The 21,711-nt window shown below is 40.6% G+C and overlaps 2 protein-coding genes and 1 long non-coding RNA gene across 8 annotated transcripts in view; 2 read left to right on the top strand and 1 right to left on the bottom strand.

Annotated features, from left to right (window-relative positions):
* The first annotated feature begins 19 nt into the window (after positions 1-19).
* LOC115075789 (fibroblast growth factor receptor substrate 2-like) lies at positions 20-15,267 on the top strand. 2 transcript variants are annotated; one of them, XM_029576563.1, is made up of 7 exons: positions 2,697-3,719; positions 4,347-4,828; positions 6,711-6,798; positions 7,249-7,435; positions 8,429-8,560; positions 13,373-13,500; positions 13,859-15,267. In XM_029576563.1, exons 3-7 carry the CDS (start codon positions 6,733-6,735, stop codon positions 14,693-14,695), a joined length of 1,350 nt encoding a protein of 449 aa, XP_029432423.1. In that variant the 5' UTR covers positions 2,697-3,719; positions 4,347-4,828; positions 6,711-6,732; the 3' UTR covers positions 14,696-15,267. The 2 variants fall into 2 exon arrangements, with proteins under 2 accessions (XP_029432425.1, XP_029432423.1); XM_029576565.1 differs by lacking the exons at positions 2,697-3,719; positions 4,347-4,828 and adding an exon at positions 20-46.
* Positions 9,700-20,026, bottom strand: LOC115075791. Of its 3 annotated transcripts, none has more exons than XR_003852604.1 (5): positions 19,904-20,026; positions 16,079-16,158; positions 11,978-15,579; positions 11,402-11,449; positions 9,700-9,958 (listed from the first exon to the last, which is right to left on the bottom strand). It is a non-coding gene; the product is annotated as an uncharacterized LOC115075791 (long non-coding RNA). The 3 variants fall into 3 exon arrangements; XR_003852603.1 differs by having other exon boundaries at positions 19,868-20,003; XR_003852605.1 differs by lacking the exon at positions 16,079-16,158 and having other exon boundaries at positions 11,978-12,087; positions 19,868-19,988.
* PARN (poly(A)-specific ribonuclease) overlaps positions 19,976-21,711 on the top strand; it is a 185,307-nt gene continuing 183,571 nt past the window's right edge. For all 3 annotated transcript variants that reach the window (XM_029576561.1, XM_029576560.1, XM_029576562.1), the window contains exon 1: positions 19,976-20,126. In XM_029576561.1, the coding sequence (XP_029432421.1) occupies positions 20,108-20,126 (19 nt within the window). In that variant the 5' untranslated portion in view covers positions 19,976-20,107. The remainder of the gene's footprint in view (positions 20,127-21,711) is intronic.

Genomic DNA, 21,711 nt, shown 5'->3' with positions numbered 1-21,711 from the left:
GACGAAGAGAGGATTGACTGTCCGTGAGACCCGGAGCCAAACAAACGTATTCATGTGATAAATCCGCATACCCGGGAAGTAACGAGTTCTAGTCACCCTGGGATTGGTGTAGATCAGCTGGGAGGCCCTCCCCGTGTCCGACGCCAGCGCGTTCCCCTGGCCCCCAAACCAGACACTTTCTAATTCCAGCACTTTGCCCTTTTCTGCTGTCTTCTCCCCAGGCCTGACCCCAGCACTCTTCCCCAGATTTGACCAGAGTATTATTATCCTTTATGCCTCCCGCAAAGGCCTGATGCCAGCATTCTTCTCACCCACCCCGCTTTCCCGCAAGGCCTAACCCCAGTACTTTCTTTCCTTTCCTTCCACCTCTGAATCTTCTTCTCGGGTAGAATTAGCCATTGCTATTGCTGATGGTTTAATGCCTGTCTTCCTCTGGCTCCCCAGTCCCCACAGCTGATCAGGTTTAGGTGCCTGCCTTTAGCCTGTCATAGGATCCAATAAAAAAAAGAACGGGATAAAACCTCTGAAATTCAGCATAGTTTTTTTTTTGTAACCCACTTGGAAAAAACATTAACTCGGGCAGTAAGCAAATGGTTTACAAATGCATCAGGAGTTAAAAAGCACACTCAGCCTTTTGCATAGGTTAAGCACACAGTTTAATTTGGCAGCAAAAAGGAATCTCTAGGACTCATAATTTATGTGCACAGAAACATGCACTTTTGTGGGTATAAAAGTCTTATGCATAGAAAAACATACTTTTCACAAAGCATATTTTCTGAGAATAAAATATTTATGCACACAAAAATGCTTTCAGGGCAGAAAACATTTTTTATGAATATAAATCATATTTTCTGTGCATAAAGTCCCAACTACAGGTCCTGGTACTGGAACAGTTTCCATCCGTCTCTGACTAGAAATTAAGTTTCTAGAACTAAGAAAAAAGGAGGTATTAGCTAATAGGATCATTAGCATAGAATTTGCATGAGGTTGCTAATCTGTGCATACATTGTTGTGTGCAAAAATTCTTGCTACATCAGCATTAAAGTATGTGCACTATCAAGTACCATATTTAAAACAAACTGGAAAACATTCTTTGTTACTCAATGCACAATTAAGCTCTGGAATTCTTTGCCAGAAGATGTGGTAAAGGCAATTAATGTAGCTGAGTTTAAAAAAGGTTTGAAGAAGTTTCTAATGGAGAAGTCCATAAACTGCTATTAGTCAAGTTGACTTAGGGAATAGCCATTGCTTATTACTGGCATTAGTAGCATGGGATCAATTTAATGTTTGGGTACTTGCCAGGTACTTGTATCCTGGATTGGCTACTGTTAGAAACAGAATGCTGGGCTTGATGGACCCTCAGTCTGTCCCAGTATAGCAGCGTCTTAAGTTCTTATGTACCTTATTACATTGACCACATAGGGATTAGCATCGGCACCCAGAGATTTTCTTGGTGTCTTCAGAGACCTTGCAATTTAAATTAAATGCTGGTGTTCTCAGGTATATAAATGTAGTTTATGAAAATATCATATTCATTTAATCTGAACATTAAAGTATTAATTTATTTTAATCCATGTATGTGAAAGTACTACTCTGAAATCTCACAGGTTTAATATCACTGATAGGAACATTTAAAAGCACCTCAAAGGGCAATTTTGGGGAGTGGGAGAAAATCTTAATCTTTTATAGACATTAGAATAATTTATTTTGTTTGATTTATTTAAGGATTGTCATGCATAAGAACATGCTATATTGGGTCAACCAAGGGTCCATCAGGCCCAGCATCCTGTTTCCAACAGTGGCCAATACTGGCAAGTACCCAAAAATTAAGTCTATTCCATGTTACTGTTGCTAGTAATAGCAGTGGCTATTTTCTAAGTCAACTCAATTAATAGCAGGTAATGGACTTCTCCTCAAAGAACTTATCCAATCCTTTTTTAAACACAGCTATACTAACTGTACTAACCACATCCTCTGGCAACAAATTCCAGAGTTTAATTGTGCGTTGAGTGAAAAAGAACTTTCTCCGATTAGTTTTAAATGTGCCACACACTAACTTCATGGAGTGCCCCCCTAGTCTTTCTATTATCTGAAAGAGTAAATAACCGATTCACATCTACCTGTTCTAGACCTCTCATGATTTTAAACACCTCTATCATATCCCCCCTCAGCCGTCTCTTCTCCAAGCTGAAAAGTCCTAACCTCTTTAGTCTTTCCTCATAGGGGAGCTGTTCCATCCCCTTATTATTTTGGTCGCCCTTCTCTGTACCTTCTCCATCGCAACTATATCTTTTTTGAGATGCGGCGACCAGAATTGTACACAGTATTCAAGGTGCGGTCTCACCATGGAGCGATACAGAGGCATTATGACATTTTCAGTTTTATTCACCATTCCCTTTCTAATAATTCCCAACATTCTGTTTGCTTTTTTGACTCCTGCAGCACACTGAACCGACGATTTCAATGTGTTATCCACTATGACGCCTAGATCTCTTTCTTGGGTTGTAGCACCTAATATGGAACCACACATTGTGTAACTCTAGCATGGGTTATTTTTCCCTATATGCATCACCTTGCATTTATCCACATTAAATTTCATCTGCCATTTGGATGCCCCATTTGGATTGCCCAATTAAGGTCTTCCTGCAATTTATCACAATCTGCTTGTGATTTAACTATTCTATAAGAATATAGAAAAAAATATGCAATTTTTGCTGGATTCAAACATTCTATAAATAGTAGTGTCAACAACCACATTTCTTCTAACATTTTATAGGGCTGGCTTCATCGTCCCATAGAGTAAGAAAGGAACGTTCCAGCAGTGGGAGGTTCAAGGAGTGTATTGGTTAGTTTGACTGATGTCAAAGGTCTGTCCTCTAAAGGATGGGTCTGTCATACACATTTATAAAGAGGGGGAAATAGGCCACCCAGGAGCTGAGGAGAGGCAGTAGGAGGCTGTGTTTCTCTAGACTCCAGGGATAGGAGAGGTACCTTGTCTCTTTTCTTGCTTTCGTACCTGGTTGGAGACGAATTCCAAGGTGAGTTCAAGGAAAAGGAATCTGGAGGATTTCTTTTTCCTAAGCTTTACAGGAAAAGAGGATTTGTCTGGAAAACCATATATACAGCCAAGTATTTGATATTGCTGGAGAGTGGAAAGAGGATTCCTGATTCCTGAGGGGGTATCTGAAGAGTAGAGACCTTTCCAGAATAAAGGGAAGTCCAAAATCTCTTGTTATTCATCCACTCAAGGGGCATGAAGTGGTGCATTTTTGTGTTTGGGGCTGTGTAAGGAGTGTGTCTGATCTATTTTTGAGTCTGTTGCTATCAGAGAACTATTGCGTTTTTTCACATTTTTATATTGCTGAAATTTGATTTGCCTTCAGTAAAATTTATTTCTTGTTTCGGAACACAGCTAATGGTATCTGGACCGTTTTGTTCAACTGAACTGTTCTGCTGGACTGCTGATTGCTAGCAGGTTGCAAGTATATACAGTTTTTGGAAAAAAAAAAAGAGGACATTTCTTTTCTTTTGTGTTGTCTTTACAGGCACTAAGTGGGTTGGTTACGTGAAGTAAAGGGGTGTTGGTGTGTCCCTGCAACTAAACTGTTGGACTATTGACTTGCTTTACCAAGGAGTGCCAGAACCCTGAAGTGTGATCCCCTGGGCCTTACAGGTTAACCGCTTCCCCAGTAGCAGAATCTGGATTTTCAGATGCTGCAGTGAGTTGAGGAATGCTCTGATTGTGCTCGCTTGTGAAAGGGTGGGGGGAGGGGGTGACCATTTGAAAGCTCTTAAATAAAGATTTGGATGGTATCATTTTTTAAATTAAAATACATTAGTGTTAAGAGTCTTTTAGGTGCAAGAAAGGAGGAAAACATTTTAAACAAAAATCAAGTCTTGACAAAAGTGCAAAAAGGGGAATATAAAAATCTAAAAAATAAATAAAATAAAATGTCTTCTTCATAAGGTGGAAGAGTGGAGAACTGTAGAAGCCTCAGGTTTTAAACTCTGGTCAACCCCGAGGAGAGGGAAAAACAACAAACTCAGCCCTAAATGTCCTGCTGTTGGTTTGTCTGTTTTTAATAATTACTGCCACAAATTGAACAGATGTTAGAGTAGATTCAGTGGGTCATAACATGGTGGAGAACAAAACAAAATAAACTAAGTTGTCAAACATTAGAGGCAGTAATGAGCATCATTAGTTCACAGGTCTCTTTACCTTTTGTAAAAAAAAAAAATGGTTTTAGAGAGGTATGCTCGAAACTAAGAAGCGTCAGGTGTGTGGAGAATAAATGTGCCTTCCTGGTTTTTGCTCTTGGCCTGGTAGTTTCTCCTTTCTCTTCCAGCTCAGTAAGAGCCAGGGCTGGGATTCTGCTGCCACGAGTCTTCACTCACAACTAGCTGGGGATTTTTTCCAGAAGGCATGCACCAAGGCTCCTTCTGGAGCCCAGTATCGCCAGCTGTAAAGCTAGCCACCACTTCTTGATGACCTCTGCCCCCCTTCCTTCACCCCTGAGGCTTTGAATGCTGCCTGCACAGAATCTCCAACTCCAGCCAACCTGGATCTGATCTGGGAGTCAAACCAGAGACCTTCTGCATGGAAGTGCACAGCCTTTGCCACTGGGCTGGTCCTACCTTCCTGTTGTATCTCACCATTGACATGGCACTCTCCCTGGCTGCCCCACATTATTGGTGCTCCGGTCGCGGATGCAGCCTACTCGGGTGCCAGAATCCTGCAACCTGACTCAACATGTGAACCCACGTGCAAGACAGGCAAATCCTGCCTCGTATTATAATAGAAGATATGGACATCTTGCGGACACTGCTGGTACTGCAGTCTCATTTCCCAGACAAAAGATATTACTAGCTCAGGGTTAGGCAGCTCCGGTTCTTGAATGCTGCACACTGGTCTGGTTTTCAGGATATCCGTAATGAATATGCATGAACCATGTTTGCATGGTCTGCATCCATCAAGTACAACTCTCTCGTGCTTATTCATTGTGGATATCCTGAAAACCAGAACTGTTTGTGGCACGTGAGGTCTGGAATTGCTGACCCCTGTACTATCTGACATTAGCGAAATTCCCTGGAGGAAGTTCATGATCCCCTTGCCTCCATGACTGTAGCTTGCCTTTGTCTAGCTATGTCGCTGTGCTGTCTGAAGCTGTTCTGTTGTGCAAAGAGCATGCTAGCAGGCAGTATTTGCAAAGAATGCGCAGTAGACTGCAGAGAGTGTCTCTTCGCAGTCATTGGTGCAACAGCACAAAATGCAAGGCCCACAACAGACACCACCAAGAATATATACACATAGATTCATAATTGATTTCTTTGGTGCCAGTATCTTGCTGCCTAACTAAAAAGCAAGATATCTTTCCTCCTGGGAAGAAGGGAGATCAAATGTTATGGGCTGTCATCTCAAATGATTAAGGCCATCCGGATTTAGATATAGGCAGCTGCCTTCAGTGCCAAATTTTCATAGGGGTTGGAGCACCTTGTTGCCAACAGAGCCAAATTTAGATTTTGTGTGCCCATAGGCAGTAGGAATGGGAGCAGGGGTCTTTCCCCTTCCTGAATGAATCAATGGGTAGGGCACTGTGCCTCATCCAGCAGCAGCAACAACTTTTAAAAGAAAATTCAGCATGGGGCCTCCAACCCCCCGTCACATGCTTACAACACTGCGGTGGTCCGTCCCCCTCTTCCCACACAGAACTTCCTTTTACTACGAAAACCCATGCAAGGAGGCAGGGCTGCCGCAGGGTCTTAAGTGTGTGATAGGCAGCCAGAGGCCCCAAACTGAATTTCCTTTTCAAAATTGTTGCTGTTGCTGCCAGATTGCAGAATTGCTGCTCCAGAGACAAGGCAGCAGTGGTAACACTCTGGTACCTATCACAGTTTGGCACCAGAGGCAGTTGCCTCTGCCTAAATTCGGGCCTGGTTGCTGATACGGGCCTCAAGCCGCACCAGTTTCCTATTCAGAGAACGTAGCAGAACCCATAAACAACCAATGTCATTTTTTTTCCAGAAATCTGGCTAATGCTGCTTCAGTTATAACGCCTATTCATTTTGTTTTGGTTTTTTTTTTGGGGGGGGGGGGGGCTTAGTTCTACCAGATGTGGTTATCATACTAGAAATGCATCTTGAATTAAGAAAGATAAAGAAATTAACATTTTGGAATACGAAACGGTTTTGTTGACTCCTGTTAGTAACCAGGAAGCATGCAGAAAGGGGGCAGCTTAATGCAAGGCAGTCACTGGACAGAACGGCACTGGGCAAAGGTCACCATCAGCAGCGCCCTGCTGCTTCAGGTGCATGTGCTGTGGTATCCAGGACACTCTCCTTTTTCTTGCTCAGCCCTTGCAAAGACCCTGGCTTAATTTTTAAGATGTAAAGTTGAACAGTAACAGCAATAGAAAACGTGTAAGCAAGCTGAGCAAAGGTGACACAGAAAAATCATGTGAGTGAATACATGCAGCACCAACTTGCTTCTTAAGCCATTCTCTACTGGGGCAAGGGAGATGAGTGTCCGTGTCTCCAAGTGTTGCAAATGGGGGGTGATGAGGATCCTGGTGATCAACCCCTCAGGCTTTCCCAGACTTTAATGATTTGGGAACCTACCTGAAGAAACATATGAAATATTGTTTACTTTTTGGGGCATAGCCTAATTTATGTGCACTAAACACTTTTTTTTTCTTTACAATGATTCCTTGAAGATTATAATGTTCTAAAGAAGCCATGGGTATCAGTTATTGTTGCTCAGAAAAGAACAAAGGCCCAGATGACACAGAAGACATATTTAAGGTGAGTAGTCACTACTTCTGTGGTTTTACTGTATCTGAAATTGTTTTAAGTTGGTTCCATGGTTTTCTGAGTTTAATAGATTTTTGGCTTAATGAAAGTTGATTGTTAAATCTGTCACTCTGCTGCAAGCCCCATTATAACACAATTTTCATGGAATGAGAAACACAGCTTAATTTGTCAAGTTAAAAACTTTTCATTTTCTGTCTGTCATTCTTAATATTATTTTTTGTACAGTTTCCCACCCTGGTCAAAGTACATCAGCATATAAAATGTTATATTATTAGCTGCTAAACAACTATACTAAATAAATAAAAACTGCCGTCTTGCCCATACCAGCAACATCTAAAACAATGTCTAATACTATGTAGGAACAATTCATTCTCAGGCCAGTGATTGATTTGCTCACTTGTGCTGCAAAGTTCATTTGTGTAAATCTTGTTTATATTAAAGGTCACTAATGTGAATGATGATGGCAGAAAGATGTATCCTGGTACAATGGAACTGACAAGAAGTGATATAGTTTTTCATCCCAAAAGAGGTGATTTGGTGAAATGGCCATACCAAAGTTTAATCCATTTTGGCTATGACTCCAAACTCTTTTCTTTTGTATGTGGGAAACGATGTCAGACTGGAGAAGGTATGTACGTCTGACTGTCTTTATTATATGTCCCTAAATACAGGCTGATTTAGACAGATGCCTTGCTTGGATGCTGGTTTTGTCTGGCATTAAGCAAGGGGCGAAAGCGTGATGTCTCATGAATAGCTAAATTATTATTATTATTTTTGTTGTTGTTGTTTTCGATCTGGACATTTCCTCCTGCTCTTTCTGGGCTTCCAGTTCAACTGGAGGTGAAATGAGTCTTTACTGTAACAACCTAGGGATTTTCTCCATATTTTATATTTTCTCGGTCACTGCAGCAGTGGTCCTCAGGTGGAGGCCATGAACCAGAGCTCCTTCTGCTACTCTACAGTCATAGGCGTTAGGTATTTTCATTGTGTGATGGGGGAGATGAGCTTAACCATTCTAAGGGCCTGATTTAGTAACACTAATTCCCCATTCTGTGTCTCTGGGGAAATGAGTAAATCAGTCCATAACAAACAAAATTGCTGGGTTCTACATGCAATAGTTGGGGGAAACTGTTTTGAATTCATATAAGAACATAAGATATACTGTGCTGAGAGAGACCAAAGGTCCATCAAGCCCAGCATCCTATTTCCAACAGTGGCCAATCCAGGTCACAAGTACCCAGCAGATCTCAAACAATAAATCCATTTCTTATTGCTCACTCCTGGAGATAAGTCTACCTGGCTAATAATGGTTTATGCACTTTTCCTCCAGGAATTTGTCCATACCCTTTTAAGCTCAGCTCTGTTAGTCACCATGATCATGTCCTTTCTCTGCACTGTGTGTCCATAGCATAAAAATGAATTTTGTGGTGCATCTTTTTTTCTAACTTTTTCGCATTTTCTGGGAGCATTTTATTTCCTACTGGATGGATTCCTTGGATTAAATGTTACCATTAGCTTTGGAAAGGCAGTCAGATTGTTTTCCACTTTGATTATCCCATTTGTAAGAAATAGGCACCAGTGCTTTGGTAGCATGAAGTAAGGTTTTATTTCTGCTTTGCAGGGATATTTGGTTTTAGGTGTGATCAGGCTGAAGAGCTGTTTAATAGGGTACAGAATTTCATGCAAAAGAACAGAATAAGTATGATTCAAGACTCCGAGTCAGAAATTCCAAGGACATCTCCTGCTATGAGAAGTAAGTGGTGGTGCCATTTTTCTCTGGCTTACTGTCTAAACCAGCATATCCCTTTTAAATTATAAAAGCACTGGGATGTTCAGGTCCTTTACAGTTAATGTGATCAGCTGACATGTAAATAGGGATCAACAAAACGGTTACTTTCCATGCTCTCCTCTTACCTTTTGTTCCTTTACTCTCCCCCTTTCTCCACCCGCTCCCTACTCCCCTCTCCTCCCTCCTTGCCTGCTCCTGTTTTCCCCGCTCCCTGTTCAATGTAATTTTCCTTTCCATCCTTTGAGTTAATTGTAAACCGGTATGATGTGTTATACGAATGTCGGTATATTAAAAGTTCATAAAAAATAAATAAATAAATAAATAAAACAAACAAACAAGTATTTGCAAGTTTGTTTCCTCCTAGTAGGTCATGTTTGACAGGAGATCTGTTTCAGTTTACTTCAGATCTTGTTTTTACTGATGTTAGAATTAGAGCAGAGTATACAGTACATCAGCACAAAGCGACTGGGGTACTTCACGTCCCCATGCACAAAGAGCAGTTATAGCTCCAGTGCAACAAACGTCAACAACATTATTTTTAACAAGAAGATTCTCCACACCCGCCTCTCTTAGGTACTGATCATATGGCAGAGAGAAATATATACTCTAAGCTTCTGGAATAATAAAAAGCATCTGGCCCTATTCTGAGCCTACTGCACAGTGTTTAAGATTAGACCTTGTGCTCTGTGTGGTAATGATGTGCAACTATGAATCCCATACTTTTGAAAAAATGTTTTGTGCTTAATAGTCAAATCTATTTTCTCGAGCTGCTGTTCCATAACACATTGGTGATGTAGAGCAATCCACAATTGTGATAGTGTGGGGGCTTTCGGCATTAACCATTTCTGCAAGACCGCCTTCTTTGCTAGCAGCAACACTTTCCTTCCCCACTGTCTAATATATGTCTTTAAAAATGGTATTCCGCATCTCATCAAAAAGAAAAATGCAGACCTCCAATGGTAACAGCACTCCCATTATACTACTGATATACCTCTGCACTTTACCTCAAAGCCCTTTAATAAGGGGACCGGATCAGAACTGATGTCCCAAAGTACCCATTGGAAACAACAAAGAAGTAGATGCCACAAAAAAGTTTTTTCCAAATCTTTAATAGTGGAGACGTGTAGTATTTTATAAAAGATGCCCGACTCTGGCCGAGTTTCGCCACATTGAGTGGCTGCCTCAGGGGCTTAATTATAAACACAAAGTTGAAATCAAAAGGAATTTCAAAAAATTCATCCGCAGTACGCATATGTCTTAATAGGAGCAGGTTGTTCTTAATATTCTATCGGTTCCATTCATTAATGGTGCCTTATACGTGTAACTGCCTGACGGTACAAATAGTCTCCACTCGTAGCAATTCTAAAAGCAAAGAGAGCAATATGTGGCTTTAGATGTCAAAGAAATTGATGAATAAGTTTTTCAATCTCCGATACCTCATTTTTTGATAAAAACATAATTATCGTCTGGAATAGATTCAACCACTTGGGGGGGGAGCATCATTTGGAAAACATTTACCCTATCAGATAGGGACAAAGGAAAGCCCATCCAGTTCTGCAAAGTCATCTTAGATCATGCTAGTAGTAATTGGTAATTAATTGTTTGTAATTTGGATGGGTCTCTATGTAATCAGATACCCAAATATTTAAATTACTTGTTTGACCATTGAATTGGGAGATCTGGACCACACATCTCTATTAGTGGCTAACATTGGCGGGACCTCAGATTTTTCTAGGTTTAATTTTAGGCCTGCTAGGTCACCATAGACTGAAAATTCACCTAAGAGAGCTGGAAGAGAGGATTGTGGCTCAAGAATATGAATCAAAATGTCATCTGCAAAAGCAGTTAATTTAAACGAGAGCGATGATTGATTGTCTGGGTACTCCCATAATTTTATCATGATCCCGGATTCTCTTTAGACGTGGTTTCTAAGATAGAAGGAAAAGGAGGGGGGACGGGGACAAAGGGCGGCCCTGGCGCACTCTCCTTTGTGATGTAAAAATGTCTGACTTTGTACTGTTTACTAGTATGAACACTGCAATATTATGATAAAGGACATGGACATAAAATAGCCTTCTGTGCCTATTGTCTGTAAGGTTTCAAACATATCCAGTTCATCTGGTCAAAGGCTGTTTTCATGACAAAACTAAATATAAAAGGGATGGAAGTTTTCTATTTGCTAATCTCCATAGAGGTAATGATTCAGAATACACTAAAGACAGAGAATCTCCCTTTGACAAAGCAGTGGAATCACGGCTGCCGGCCTGTCCACTATAATTTTCGCTAAGTTTTACATCTGACTCTCCCAGCCTAAATCTAGGCCAATATACTCCAGTACTTGCAGTGAACTTAATGTAATACATAGTGCAACTTTAAGAGAATCAACATCCTGCCATGCCATAGTAAACCCTTGAACTTCCCCCCTTTCAGTCAAATATCCCCACCCACTCTAAACCTCGCCCCCCCCCGTCCCACTTTCCCAAACTTATCTGCCAAACCCTTCCTCTTCCCCTTTCCCCCTCTGAGAACTTCCTGCCATAACAAACATCAAGAGCAAAACAAGACATCCTACCATGGGTGCAAGAGACCAAGTAGCATGCGTAAGGACCCCACTTCCCAAAACCCGTGACAAGAAATGAAGGTCAGCAATCTATAAAACATTTGTGTGTGAGTGAGTTTATATGTATATAAACTTTAAAAATCAATAATATCCATGCAGGTCAGAGAGCATTCTTTTGATAGTCAAAGAAATGATGATCACTGAAGCTAGAGAGAAAATATCATATCAGAGCCCTTCTATATCACCTAGTGCTCAAAGATGGTATCAGTAAGTCAAGTCAATCTGAGTGTCATCTGCAATACAAAAAATCAGAGAAGCAAATGTTAAAGTGCTACAAAACTGTATGATGGCAGGCGTTAGGAAACTATTTAAATAGAACAAGAGCGCAAGGGGTTGGAAAGAAAAATCTCTGACCCCTAAGCACATAGGTATATGCAAACGCAGCAACATGGCTGCCACAGTACAGGCTCTCATAGTAAAGATGCTTTATTTCAGCGTTAAATGTCATTTTAATAGCAACACCAGTATAATTTCCATAATGGCTTGTTTTCTGCACCTAAACCTTATATTCTTGTACACATCTGACTTGAACAAAATGTGCTAAACGTGTGCTGGCTGGCCAACAGATTAGAAGAAATACATTTTGATTGTGAATCTTTCTGTACGCAGCTGGGCCAATAAACCAATCTCCTGGCTCTTCAAAAAGCGTCAGAGGCAACCAAATGAAAAACCCCTGCAGGAGCACGTTGGGCCCACTAAAAAGATCACAGTCATTCTTCACTCACTGTACATACTGACCATATTATTAATGGTTATCGTACCCAAAATATTCAGTTTGTTGGATTCGGTTCCAGACTGCGCATGAAAGCTTCAGGTCTTTCAGCAGGTTCATATAAGGTAGTCTTATTAGTTCAAGTCACAAAGAGCTTAGCTGGAAATCATGCAAGAAGAATTTTGATTTAGGCAAGTTTTGCACACACAGAAGAGAAGGTTTTATGTTGTGCTAATACCCCTGCTGGGAAATCCTGTAAAATTAAGATTGTAGCTCCCTAATAAGTAACAGCCTGATTTTTTTTTAAATAAACTTGCAGTATTTCCAGTTTAGCACAAAGTTAAAAAATTTAGCAAGCACAGGACAAGGTTTATTCCTGTGCACATTTTTAATTTCAATTTGTGCGCTTGTTCCACCTTTACATCGCCACGCTAATCACTCGGAGACAGTGCACTTGGCAGCCACAGTTCTAATATAGCTGCTAGCATTGATCAGCTCTTGTAAGCCTATTAAGTGTAAATTGCTTCTTCTGGACCTCAAGTTTTTCTGCCTGTTTCTCCCTGATCAATTGTAAAAATCATGCCTTTGACTGTAGGCCTTGTTCGCGGTCACCAAGGCCACCTCCTGTGCACGCTTGCCTGATTCAGTAAGTAAAGCATACATGTCATCGAACTTAGAATATATATTGTTAAATTTATCCTCTAGCACAGTAACTACTACAGCTGCAACTTCATTTATTCTAACTTCCTCTGCTTCCGGAGATGGAGAATTGTGCACAACATCCACCATTTTACTGTTAGTGGCCTTAGTTTTCTCTTTCTTTCTCCTTGGAGTTTTAGTAGCCATAAACCACACTGTGCAGACACCTGACCTTTCCAATAAAGTCCACACAGGTTTAAAGTCTTGGTGCAGGAGTAGAACTGCAGTTAAAATTGCTTTGGAGTTACTTATTTATCACAATGGGGACTGGGGACCATGAGCTAGCAAAGAACATGTCCATACGCTCTCATTGCATCATGTGACTCCTCCATCTGTTTCAATTTTATGCATTTTCTAGTCGGGCATACTATTAGCATTTAAAATACCTGTTGTATTTGCTGATGGCAAACAGTTTTCCAAACCTTGACTCTGGAGGATATTGGTACTGGGGACATATGCACACATCTCAAGAAACTCCAGGATAATCCATAAACATAGGTCACATGAATGCTTCCCTTGGTGAAATAGCTATTTTTCCAAATTTCTAGTACAACTTAAATATCATTGTTACGTTTATTTTTTCATTGTGGATCTCCTGCCTTTGTGTAAGGAACATGAAGGCCCTGGCTCTTGAATAAACCTGCGTTATAGCTCTTCACTAACCTGGGCTGAATCAAAATTAGTGTCGATGTCAGGTTTTGCTCTAGTTAATTTCCTTCTGCTTTATTGGCTCTTCATCTTTCAGCACCAACATTGCCCTATCAGTGTGGAAGGTATCGGTCCTTTGCTGCTGCTGCTGCTTCTGAAAGACTTGATCCGATAGGAAGTGAAAACCTGTCATCAACTCTCCCATTACTGACCCCAATAACAGGAGTAGGTGGCGTTTATTCATTTTTTAGACATGCATTAAAAAACTTTGAGATGAGCATTCTAAAATGTAGTGAGACCCACCATTGCTTCAGCAGTACTCAAGCTTTTTGAGGCTTTCAACTTGAGTAGGTCATACCATAATTTTTGCTGTCTCACAGCTTGTAGCCACTCTAGAGAAAAAAATGACTTATTGTTTAATTTTTTACTATCTGATAATGAAAGTTCATACAGTAGCCCAGTCTGCCACATATGAGAATTGCATTGACAGTATTCTCTCTAAAATGTAAACTTGCAGTATTCTATATTATAACAAATTGCAGTTTTCTTTACTTGTGACTTTTTTTTTTTTTTTTTTTTATAGATTTATGCCAATATGGAGGAAGGAAAAAATGGGAAAGAGAAATCACATCTACCTCTGGAATCAGGCCCACCTATTTCAGGAACACAGGGCTGCTTAGAAACTGCAGATCCTTGCCTAGTTCTTGATCTCCAGTCTATCACATTTTCCCAACGACTTTCTCCTGGATACCATATGGAGAAGGACAAACTGAAGACCACTGAATGTAGGACGACCAATAGTGATTCTACTTGCACTGTTTGGGATACTGGCTATGACAGCGATGCATGCAGAGAGGCATCTTTACTTAGGAGAACGGGAAATGCGAATATTAATTCATCCCCTTTCCCTCCCCCACGATCCAAAAAAAGTTGTTTAGTATCAGTTAGTAGCGCAGACTCCCAGAATATAGCTCCAATGAAGTCCACCTTGAATAGTTATGACTTATCTTCTCCAGCTGTTTTGGAAGTAAAATATGGGGTTGGACAGGTGACACCTCTGTATATTAATGACAGTAGTCTGAATGTAAGGCATAGCCTTCTGAAAAATTCTTCTGGCTGTGAATCTCTGAAGCAGCAGAACTGCTCTCCTATATGCTTTAACTTTGATATTAGGAAGCCCAACCTAGAAAGCAACCAGCTTAATTATATACAAGTTGAGTTGGAGAGTAGTTGTGACTCAGACAATCCCCAGACACCACAAAGCCCTACTACCCTTTCATGGACACCAACCCACCAAACAGACTTTTATTCTGAAGTGGACCTTGAAAAAACAGCTGCCTTGTCTCTAATACAAAAAACGCTGCCACGTGATGATGGTACTAGAAAAACTAGGCATAACAGTAGCTATATGCCAAAGTGAGTCTGGTATCTGCACCAAGAAAAGTGGAAAACATGCATTTTTAAACTAGATTTGCCCTGTTTTACCCCATTTTTACTATCTTGTTCTTAGAACCACTGATCTAGCAAAGCACATCACATGAGGTGATGTACAGTCCCTTTTAAACTGAGGAGCCAGGAAGGATGACATGGCAGTAAGACTTGATGGTGGGAGGTCACCTTTTTATAAAGTAACAGTACAGATGTGTTTTGAAAACCATATTTAGGTTGTGCTATTTTTTGTTTTCCTTTTTTACTTTAATTTCTCCAGCAAAAATGTTTGTGCAACTTTTTCTTACATTGCCACAGTTCTAGAATGCTGCTGTATGGTGATCAGGAACCTGGGTTGGCAGGTTCAATATATTATTCAAGGGGACTGAAATGCCTCCAAATGGGGTGTGTGGCCAGAGCAGACAAGTATTTATTAATAAAAACGCCTTAGGATAAAGAAAAGAAACTTGGACAGAAATCCAAAAGAGGAAGAAACAGTAGATAAAATGATGTTGTTGCTTTGTGGAATGTAGTCTTTCAATAAAATTGAGGTTTTTCAAAATACAATAAATTCCTCATACTTTTTCTTTAGCTTAGAATAACAGAAATGCTACCTTCATGAAGCATACATTTTATTTCTTCATTTGATAATCTTACACAGAATAAGTCTATCTACTGACAATTAAAAAAGTGTTCTCATTTTGCCACCTGACCAAAGGAGTAGCTTAGTGGTTAGAGCAGCAGGTTGCAAGCCAGGGAAACCAGGGTTCAAATGCTTCTGACACTCCTTGTGACCTTGGGTAAGTAATTTCACACTGCATTGCCTGAGGTACAAACTTTGTGAGCCCTCTGAAGACAGGGAAAAACCTACAGTCCCTGAAAGGCAGAAGAAAAAATACATTTCCAGTATCTTCATTTTAGGGTATAGTTCCAAAAATGAACAAAGTTGAAAAATCCAGGTGGGGTGTAACTAAAAACAAGCTAACAGGATTCCAGGGCCACTGATGTGCTGTTTCTAGTCCCCCCCTCACCCTCCCACCAAGCAGCCAAACTGCTTGCAGGTTGGGACCACCAATGCAGCATTTGAAGTAGGCCACGCCCACCAGAAGCACTTCCAGGTAGGCTCCCTGGCCTTATGAAAAAGAATTGCAGTACTGAAGAACATGGGAGCCTTAGAAAGCAGGCTGCAGAAGGAGAGAGAAAGATAACTGTTGCAATGGAGGGTAAAGAAGATTGGGGACATGGGTAAAGAACGGAACATGCTAGGGGATGGGAGTAGAGCTAGGGAGGCTGCCGATTGGGTGGGTGGGAGAAGATGCTTAATATTGTTTTATTGTCCTGGCTTCTATCCACCAAAATAATTTCTGATACTTACCCAGAAAAATAATAAATCGCCTTTCTCCATGGATTTTCTCCAGTTTTTGTTCTTGTCATAATAAAAACCTTGATACATTTCTGGGAAAATTAAAAAAATAAAAAAGCAAAAATGAAGGTCCCTAAATATAATTCTGAGCGATGGCTGCTGCATGTAGAGCGTTTACCTATCTGGTTCTATTCCTTGGAGAAAATTCCTAATTTCTCAAGCATCTTTCTCATGGCCTAGTAGAGGTAAAAAATCAGTTCAACCATACCATTATCAGCTGCTTGGGTTCATGTTCTTTGTCGTATATATTATTTTAAGTTTTCAGGTTAGAAAATAAAAACAAGCAACTTTATTGTCCAGGAGCCAGATGTTATAATCACTGGATGACGCATCCTTGATTTATGCAAACTGTTTATAGTATGCACAAAGTAAAGTCAATATTAATACATAGAAACATGATGGCGGAAAAAGACTGAGGACTATCTAGTCTTCCTATCCATCTATCTAATTTAGCTTTACAATTCCCATCACTCTCTCAGAGATCTCTCCACTGGGAGCCTGTTCTATGCATCCACTGTAAAGAAATTGAGGAAAGAACAAAAGGCAGGGGGAGAGAGAAGGTAGAAAGGAAGATGACAGTGGTGTGTGTGCGTGCATTGAGGGGGTGGTGAAGATGTATCATACTATTTGTATCTTCTTTTAACAATTCTAGATCTGCCCATGTGTTTAATATGAAATACAGCCCGGTTTCTTTTCTATTTATGGCCAAATTGGGGAAATAGGACAATTGTGTATACTGTTCCTGCTTAAGCAGGACATAGGACAGCTTCTTAACAAAACAGACTGTCCTGCATAAAGGACACCTTGTTACCAGTTTTAAAAAGAGAAATAGCTATAAGGGTGGTAACAATGCCAAAATATGCAATCAGATTTGCAAATGAAACCAAATAATTCTTGGAAACAAGACATTCACCCATACAAAATAATATATTATGATAAGGAATAAAAATGCTACAAATTACAGCATTAAAGTAACCAGATTACAGGATATAATTATAGAAAATATAGATACTTTGCATGTACTAGGGATCGTTAGAGATAGGCTATATAAACAGAAAGCAAGGCTCTGCTACTTAATATTCTTGCAAGCAATACATTAGGACTGGCAGTTGGCTAAACTGTTTCTTGTAGATCAGATGGGCAGGGAGGTCAGGTGATCAGTCAGCACCGAGGTCTACTTCATGATGGTAAGGAGGGCAGCTCCTTTGAAGTTTCCCTCTTTTGTTTCATGTCTTTTCTTATCCCTAGTCATGGATGATATCATCCCTGTCACTCATGGGTTCACGTTATGTGCGCTCTGGACAGAGTCACTAACTTTACAACCAGGCTGTGTTTTGCCTTTACAAACAGATGTGTCTCTGATTGTTTTGGAAAGAATAGGAATGTGGCCTTGCAAGGTCTGTGCACACGGAGCTATAGACAGTTCTCAGCAGTTTTAGCTAATATGTTGATGTTGGCCTTTTTCACTAGCATCAGCGTTTTGTAGTGTTCCGTTTTGGTTCATAGAAATTAACACGAGTTTTCTTCAGTCTGTAGAACTGGACCTGGAACCTTATCTATTCTAAACAAAATAATAATTCACAGAACCACACTAACCCATAAGAACCTGGCCATGTTAACTGATGTACCTGGAAATGCCAACTCCCTTCTGTGTGTCAGAGTCTGTCATTTGCAAGCCATAGCACCTGTATTATGATGCTTTCTGCATCTCCTCCCTCCAAGCATGGATACATTTTCCCTTTTAAAGGAAATGACAGTTCTAAGGCTGTATGATCTTTGAACATAGTAAATCATGATAGAAAAAGACCAATTGATTTATCCTGTCTGCCCAATTGTATCATACTGTAAGATTACAACTCAGCTGTCAGTCATAGAAGCTTGACTGTTTGTAGAACATCACTTCTTATCCAAGTCAGTTTTTTTCATCTTCATTAGTTCTCTATCATCCTGTTTACATTAGTATTAAGATGCCATACTTAATTCAACACCCTGCCCACCCATGTCCTATCGCCAAGCTTTGTAATAATCTAAACAGTTGCCAAAAACTAGCAAGGCTGTTGACTGGTCTTGCTGGACAGTACCTAGCTATCACCAGTCTGATGGCACTGACCTGATTTCGTTTGTAGGGAGTTGTAACCTGCTGGTACCATTATGGCTACCCCATAGTTTGCAGTATCATTAGATCATGTTTCCTTTGTTTTGTCCTTATCACATTTCCTCCTGCCTGCTCTAGAGGGGAATGGAAGGTTATTTGCAATACTTCAACCTCCCAAGCCTGTTCCTACCATTTTCATAGAATACAAGATTAGTCAAAGACCATTAGGCCCATCCAGTCCATCCCATCTCACCCCTCCAGGAGTGAGGAGACCAGGAATCAACTAGGACATAAGAACATAAGAAATTGCCATACTGGGTCAGACCAAGGGTCCATCAAGCCCAGCATCCTGTTTCCAACAGTGGCCAATCCAGGCTACAAGTACCTGGCAAGTACCCAAACACTAAGTAGATCCTAGGCTACTGATGCTAGTAATAGCAGTGGCTATTCTCTAAGGAAACTTGATTAATAGCAGTTAATGGACTTCTCCATGAACTTATCCAAACCTTTTTTAAACCCAGCTACGCTAACTGCACTAACCACATCCTCTGGCAACAAATTCCAGAGCTTAATTGTGCATTGATTGGAAAAGAATTTTCTCCAATTAGTTTTAAATGTGTTACTTGCTAACTTCATGGAGTGCACCCTAGTCCTTCTATTATCTGAAAGAGTAAATAACCGATTCACATTTACCCATTCTAGCCCTCGCATGATTTTAAAGACTTCTATCATATCCCTCCTCAGTGGTCTTTTATCCAAGCTAAACAGCCCTAACCTCTTCAGCCTTTCCTCATAGGGGAGCTGTTCCATCCCCTTTTTCATTTTGGTTGCCCTTCTCTGTATCTTCTCCATTGCAACTATATATTTTTTGAGATGCGGCGACCAGAACTGTACAAAGTACAAGTTCTCTATCCCTAGCTGATCCCTGGCTTCCCCTTCACCACTTTGTCACTAGGAATCCTCTGAGGTTATCCTAGGCTTTCCTGAATTCTGTTACTGTTTTTGCCTCTACCACCTCAACTGGGAATTCATTTTATGCATTCCCCACCCTTTCCTCCTGGAGATTTATGCAGTAACTTCTTGTTCTAGAACATTCTTTTCTCTAAAAAAAGGTTTTCTTTTTGTACCTGATTTATACTTTTGAGGATTGTGAATGTCTTCCTGGCTGCAGTTTGACACAATTCACAATAGCAAACTGTTGCAACAGATTTAAGGCATCACTTACTAAGCATTTTTTCCCATAGATGTAGAATGGGCCCTTAGGTTGATTTTATTTAATGGTGATTTAGTCAGTTTGCATAACTTTAACATAACTCTGGAGTGGGAGTGCTTAAAAAAATAAAAAGAGAGTGTGAGCACCACTATATATTTTGAAAAAAGCGATAAATGAGTATTTTCTAATCTAAGGTATGGGCTCGGTGGCTGGCATTACGTTTCAAAGAAAATGTTAAACTGCTCTTCATAAAGATCCAGTTGCAGGGCTCCGCAGTGCTCATAATAATATTATTTTGCCTAACTGGCTCCCCTTTAAATCTCACTCACTGCTGTCCTTGTCCGTTCTATGTATTCCAAAGACCTCAGCGGTCTGATTACAAAAATCCTGATCATTCTCAGGCCAACAGCGACTCTGCTCTTCTAATGCTAACCAAAGATTCACGCGGCCTTGACATTTCTATGGTTACCGCCAGCCGTTCGGCGATCACATCCGGGCCACGCAGATGGTTCCTCGGTCCTTCCGTCGCTGGGGCTCCGTGACGTTGCGTGCGATACTGTGAGCCGGTAGTGCAGGCGGCCGAATGTGGCCCCGGAAGTGATCCTCGGAGAAAGGTTAAAGGGCGGTTGCTGGGAGCGATTCGTTTCGGCGTTGCTGGTGCAGGTCTGCAGGGATGGAGATAACCCGGAGCAGTGAGTGAGCTTGTGGCGCTTTGTAGGGCCGGGAGGCGGGTGGGTTTTGAGGTTGCTTTTGGAAGGCTTTCCTTCGCGTCTGGTTTGTTGTTGTTCGGGGGTTTTTTTTTGCACTGGGAAGTGCTCGCTGCCTCCTCCTGCTGCTGTCAGGATGTATAAGAGGTGTTTACTGTGCTGTGTGATGTAACATGTTAGGGTTTTCAGCTCTGACATTGATGGCTATCGTACCCGCCTGGGCTCTCAGGGTGCTTAGTGCATGTACAATTTCCAAGTACTTTTTTTTTTTTTTTTTTTAGGGTGGAAAGAGGCCATTTTCCTTTCTGGCTGAACAAAAACTGTATTTGCTTTAAAGCATGTTAAGTGATAGATGGCTTTCTATCATCATGCCTTTCTAGTATTTCAGTCAATAATGCTCTTTAGTGTATACCCTTCCGTTGGGAGGGAACTTTCAGTCTGAGATGTCTTGCAGATTCAAGAGGTTGTAAATGCGAGTTGCTTTTACTAAACACGTCAGCCTTGTTTATACGCCGATTTTTTTTTTCTCTGTAGGAAAAACATCTTGTTTGTGTTATAACTAATTTGTAGGCAGTGTTATGCAACAACCAGAAAGTGATTAAAGAAAGTGGTATCTATATATCTTTAAAAGTAACTGGGCCCATCTTGGTCGTTTAGCTATTCAGTTGTTGCAATAGTTGGGACGTCAGGTGAATTAGTATATGGAGTAGGTGAAGTGGTGTAGTTCCAGAATTTGGTGCATTATGTAAGATTTTTGCAATGTTTACTGCCAGTTGATTATTTAAAAGACTTGTCTTCCACATATTCTACAGTTCAAATTAGAGTCCATACAAATATACATATAGTAATGAGAGAAAATAAAAACCAAGCAAATTAATAAAAAACATAGGAAACATATTAAAAGAACCTCAGACATAAAAACAGAATGCAAATGTACTGACAAGAAACCTGCTGATATCTCAGGGATTCTTCATTTTCAGTGTTTATAAAATAAAGGTACCCCCCCACCCCCCAAATCAAGGTGGCTATCTGTAACTCCACCTTAATGGTTTATGGGCTTTTCCTCCAGGAACTTGTCCAAAAAACATTAAGGTGGCGGTAAAGATACACACTTCTTATTCTTGGGATAAGCAGCTTGGAATTATCTACCTCTTGGTATCCTGCCAGATTCTTGTGACCTGGATTGGCCACTGTTGGAAACAGGATACTGCACTTGACGGATCCTTGGTCTGAACCAGTATGGCAAGTCATTGTTCTTATGTTATGAGGGGTGAGGCTTATGTTTAGCACTTTTTATGTAAAATATGCTTAGCAACTTTTGTTTTCAGCTTCCCCCCCCCCCCCCCCCCCCCCCAAAGCAGTTATCAGCATTTATTGCAACCAAGAAAAACAGGAGAAAATTATTGGGGGGGGGGGTAGTCTTTCCCCCACTGTAACTGACTTTCTTCTGATGGCTTTATTATAAAATGAAGGTCCTAAAACATACTGTACAGCTTTATGTAGCTGTGGCTTTAAATATGACTGTCTGTTAGGATAGAGGGTAAGACATGCTTTTAGCACCTGGTGTAGA

Source organism: Rhinatrema bivittatum, chromosome 14 (genome assembly GCF_901001135.1).
Source record: "Rhinatrema bivittatum chromosome 14, aRhiBiv1.1, whole genome shotgun sequence".
Classification (NCBI taxonomy): domain Eukaryota; kingdom Metazoa; phylum Chordata; class Amphibia; order Gymnophiona; family Rhinatrematidae; genus Rhinatrema; species Rhinatrema bivittatum.
This window is presented reverse-complemented; position numbering and strand designations above follow the sequence as displayed.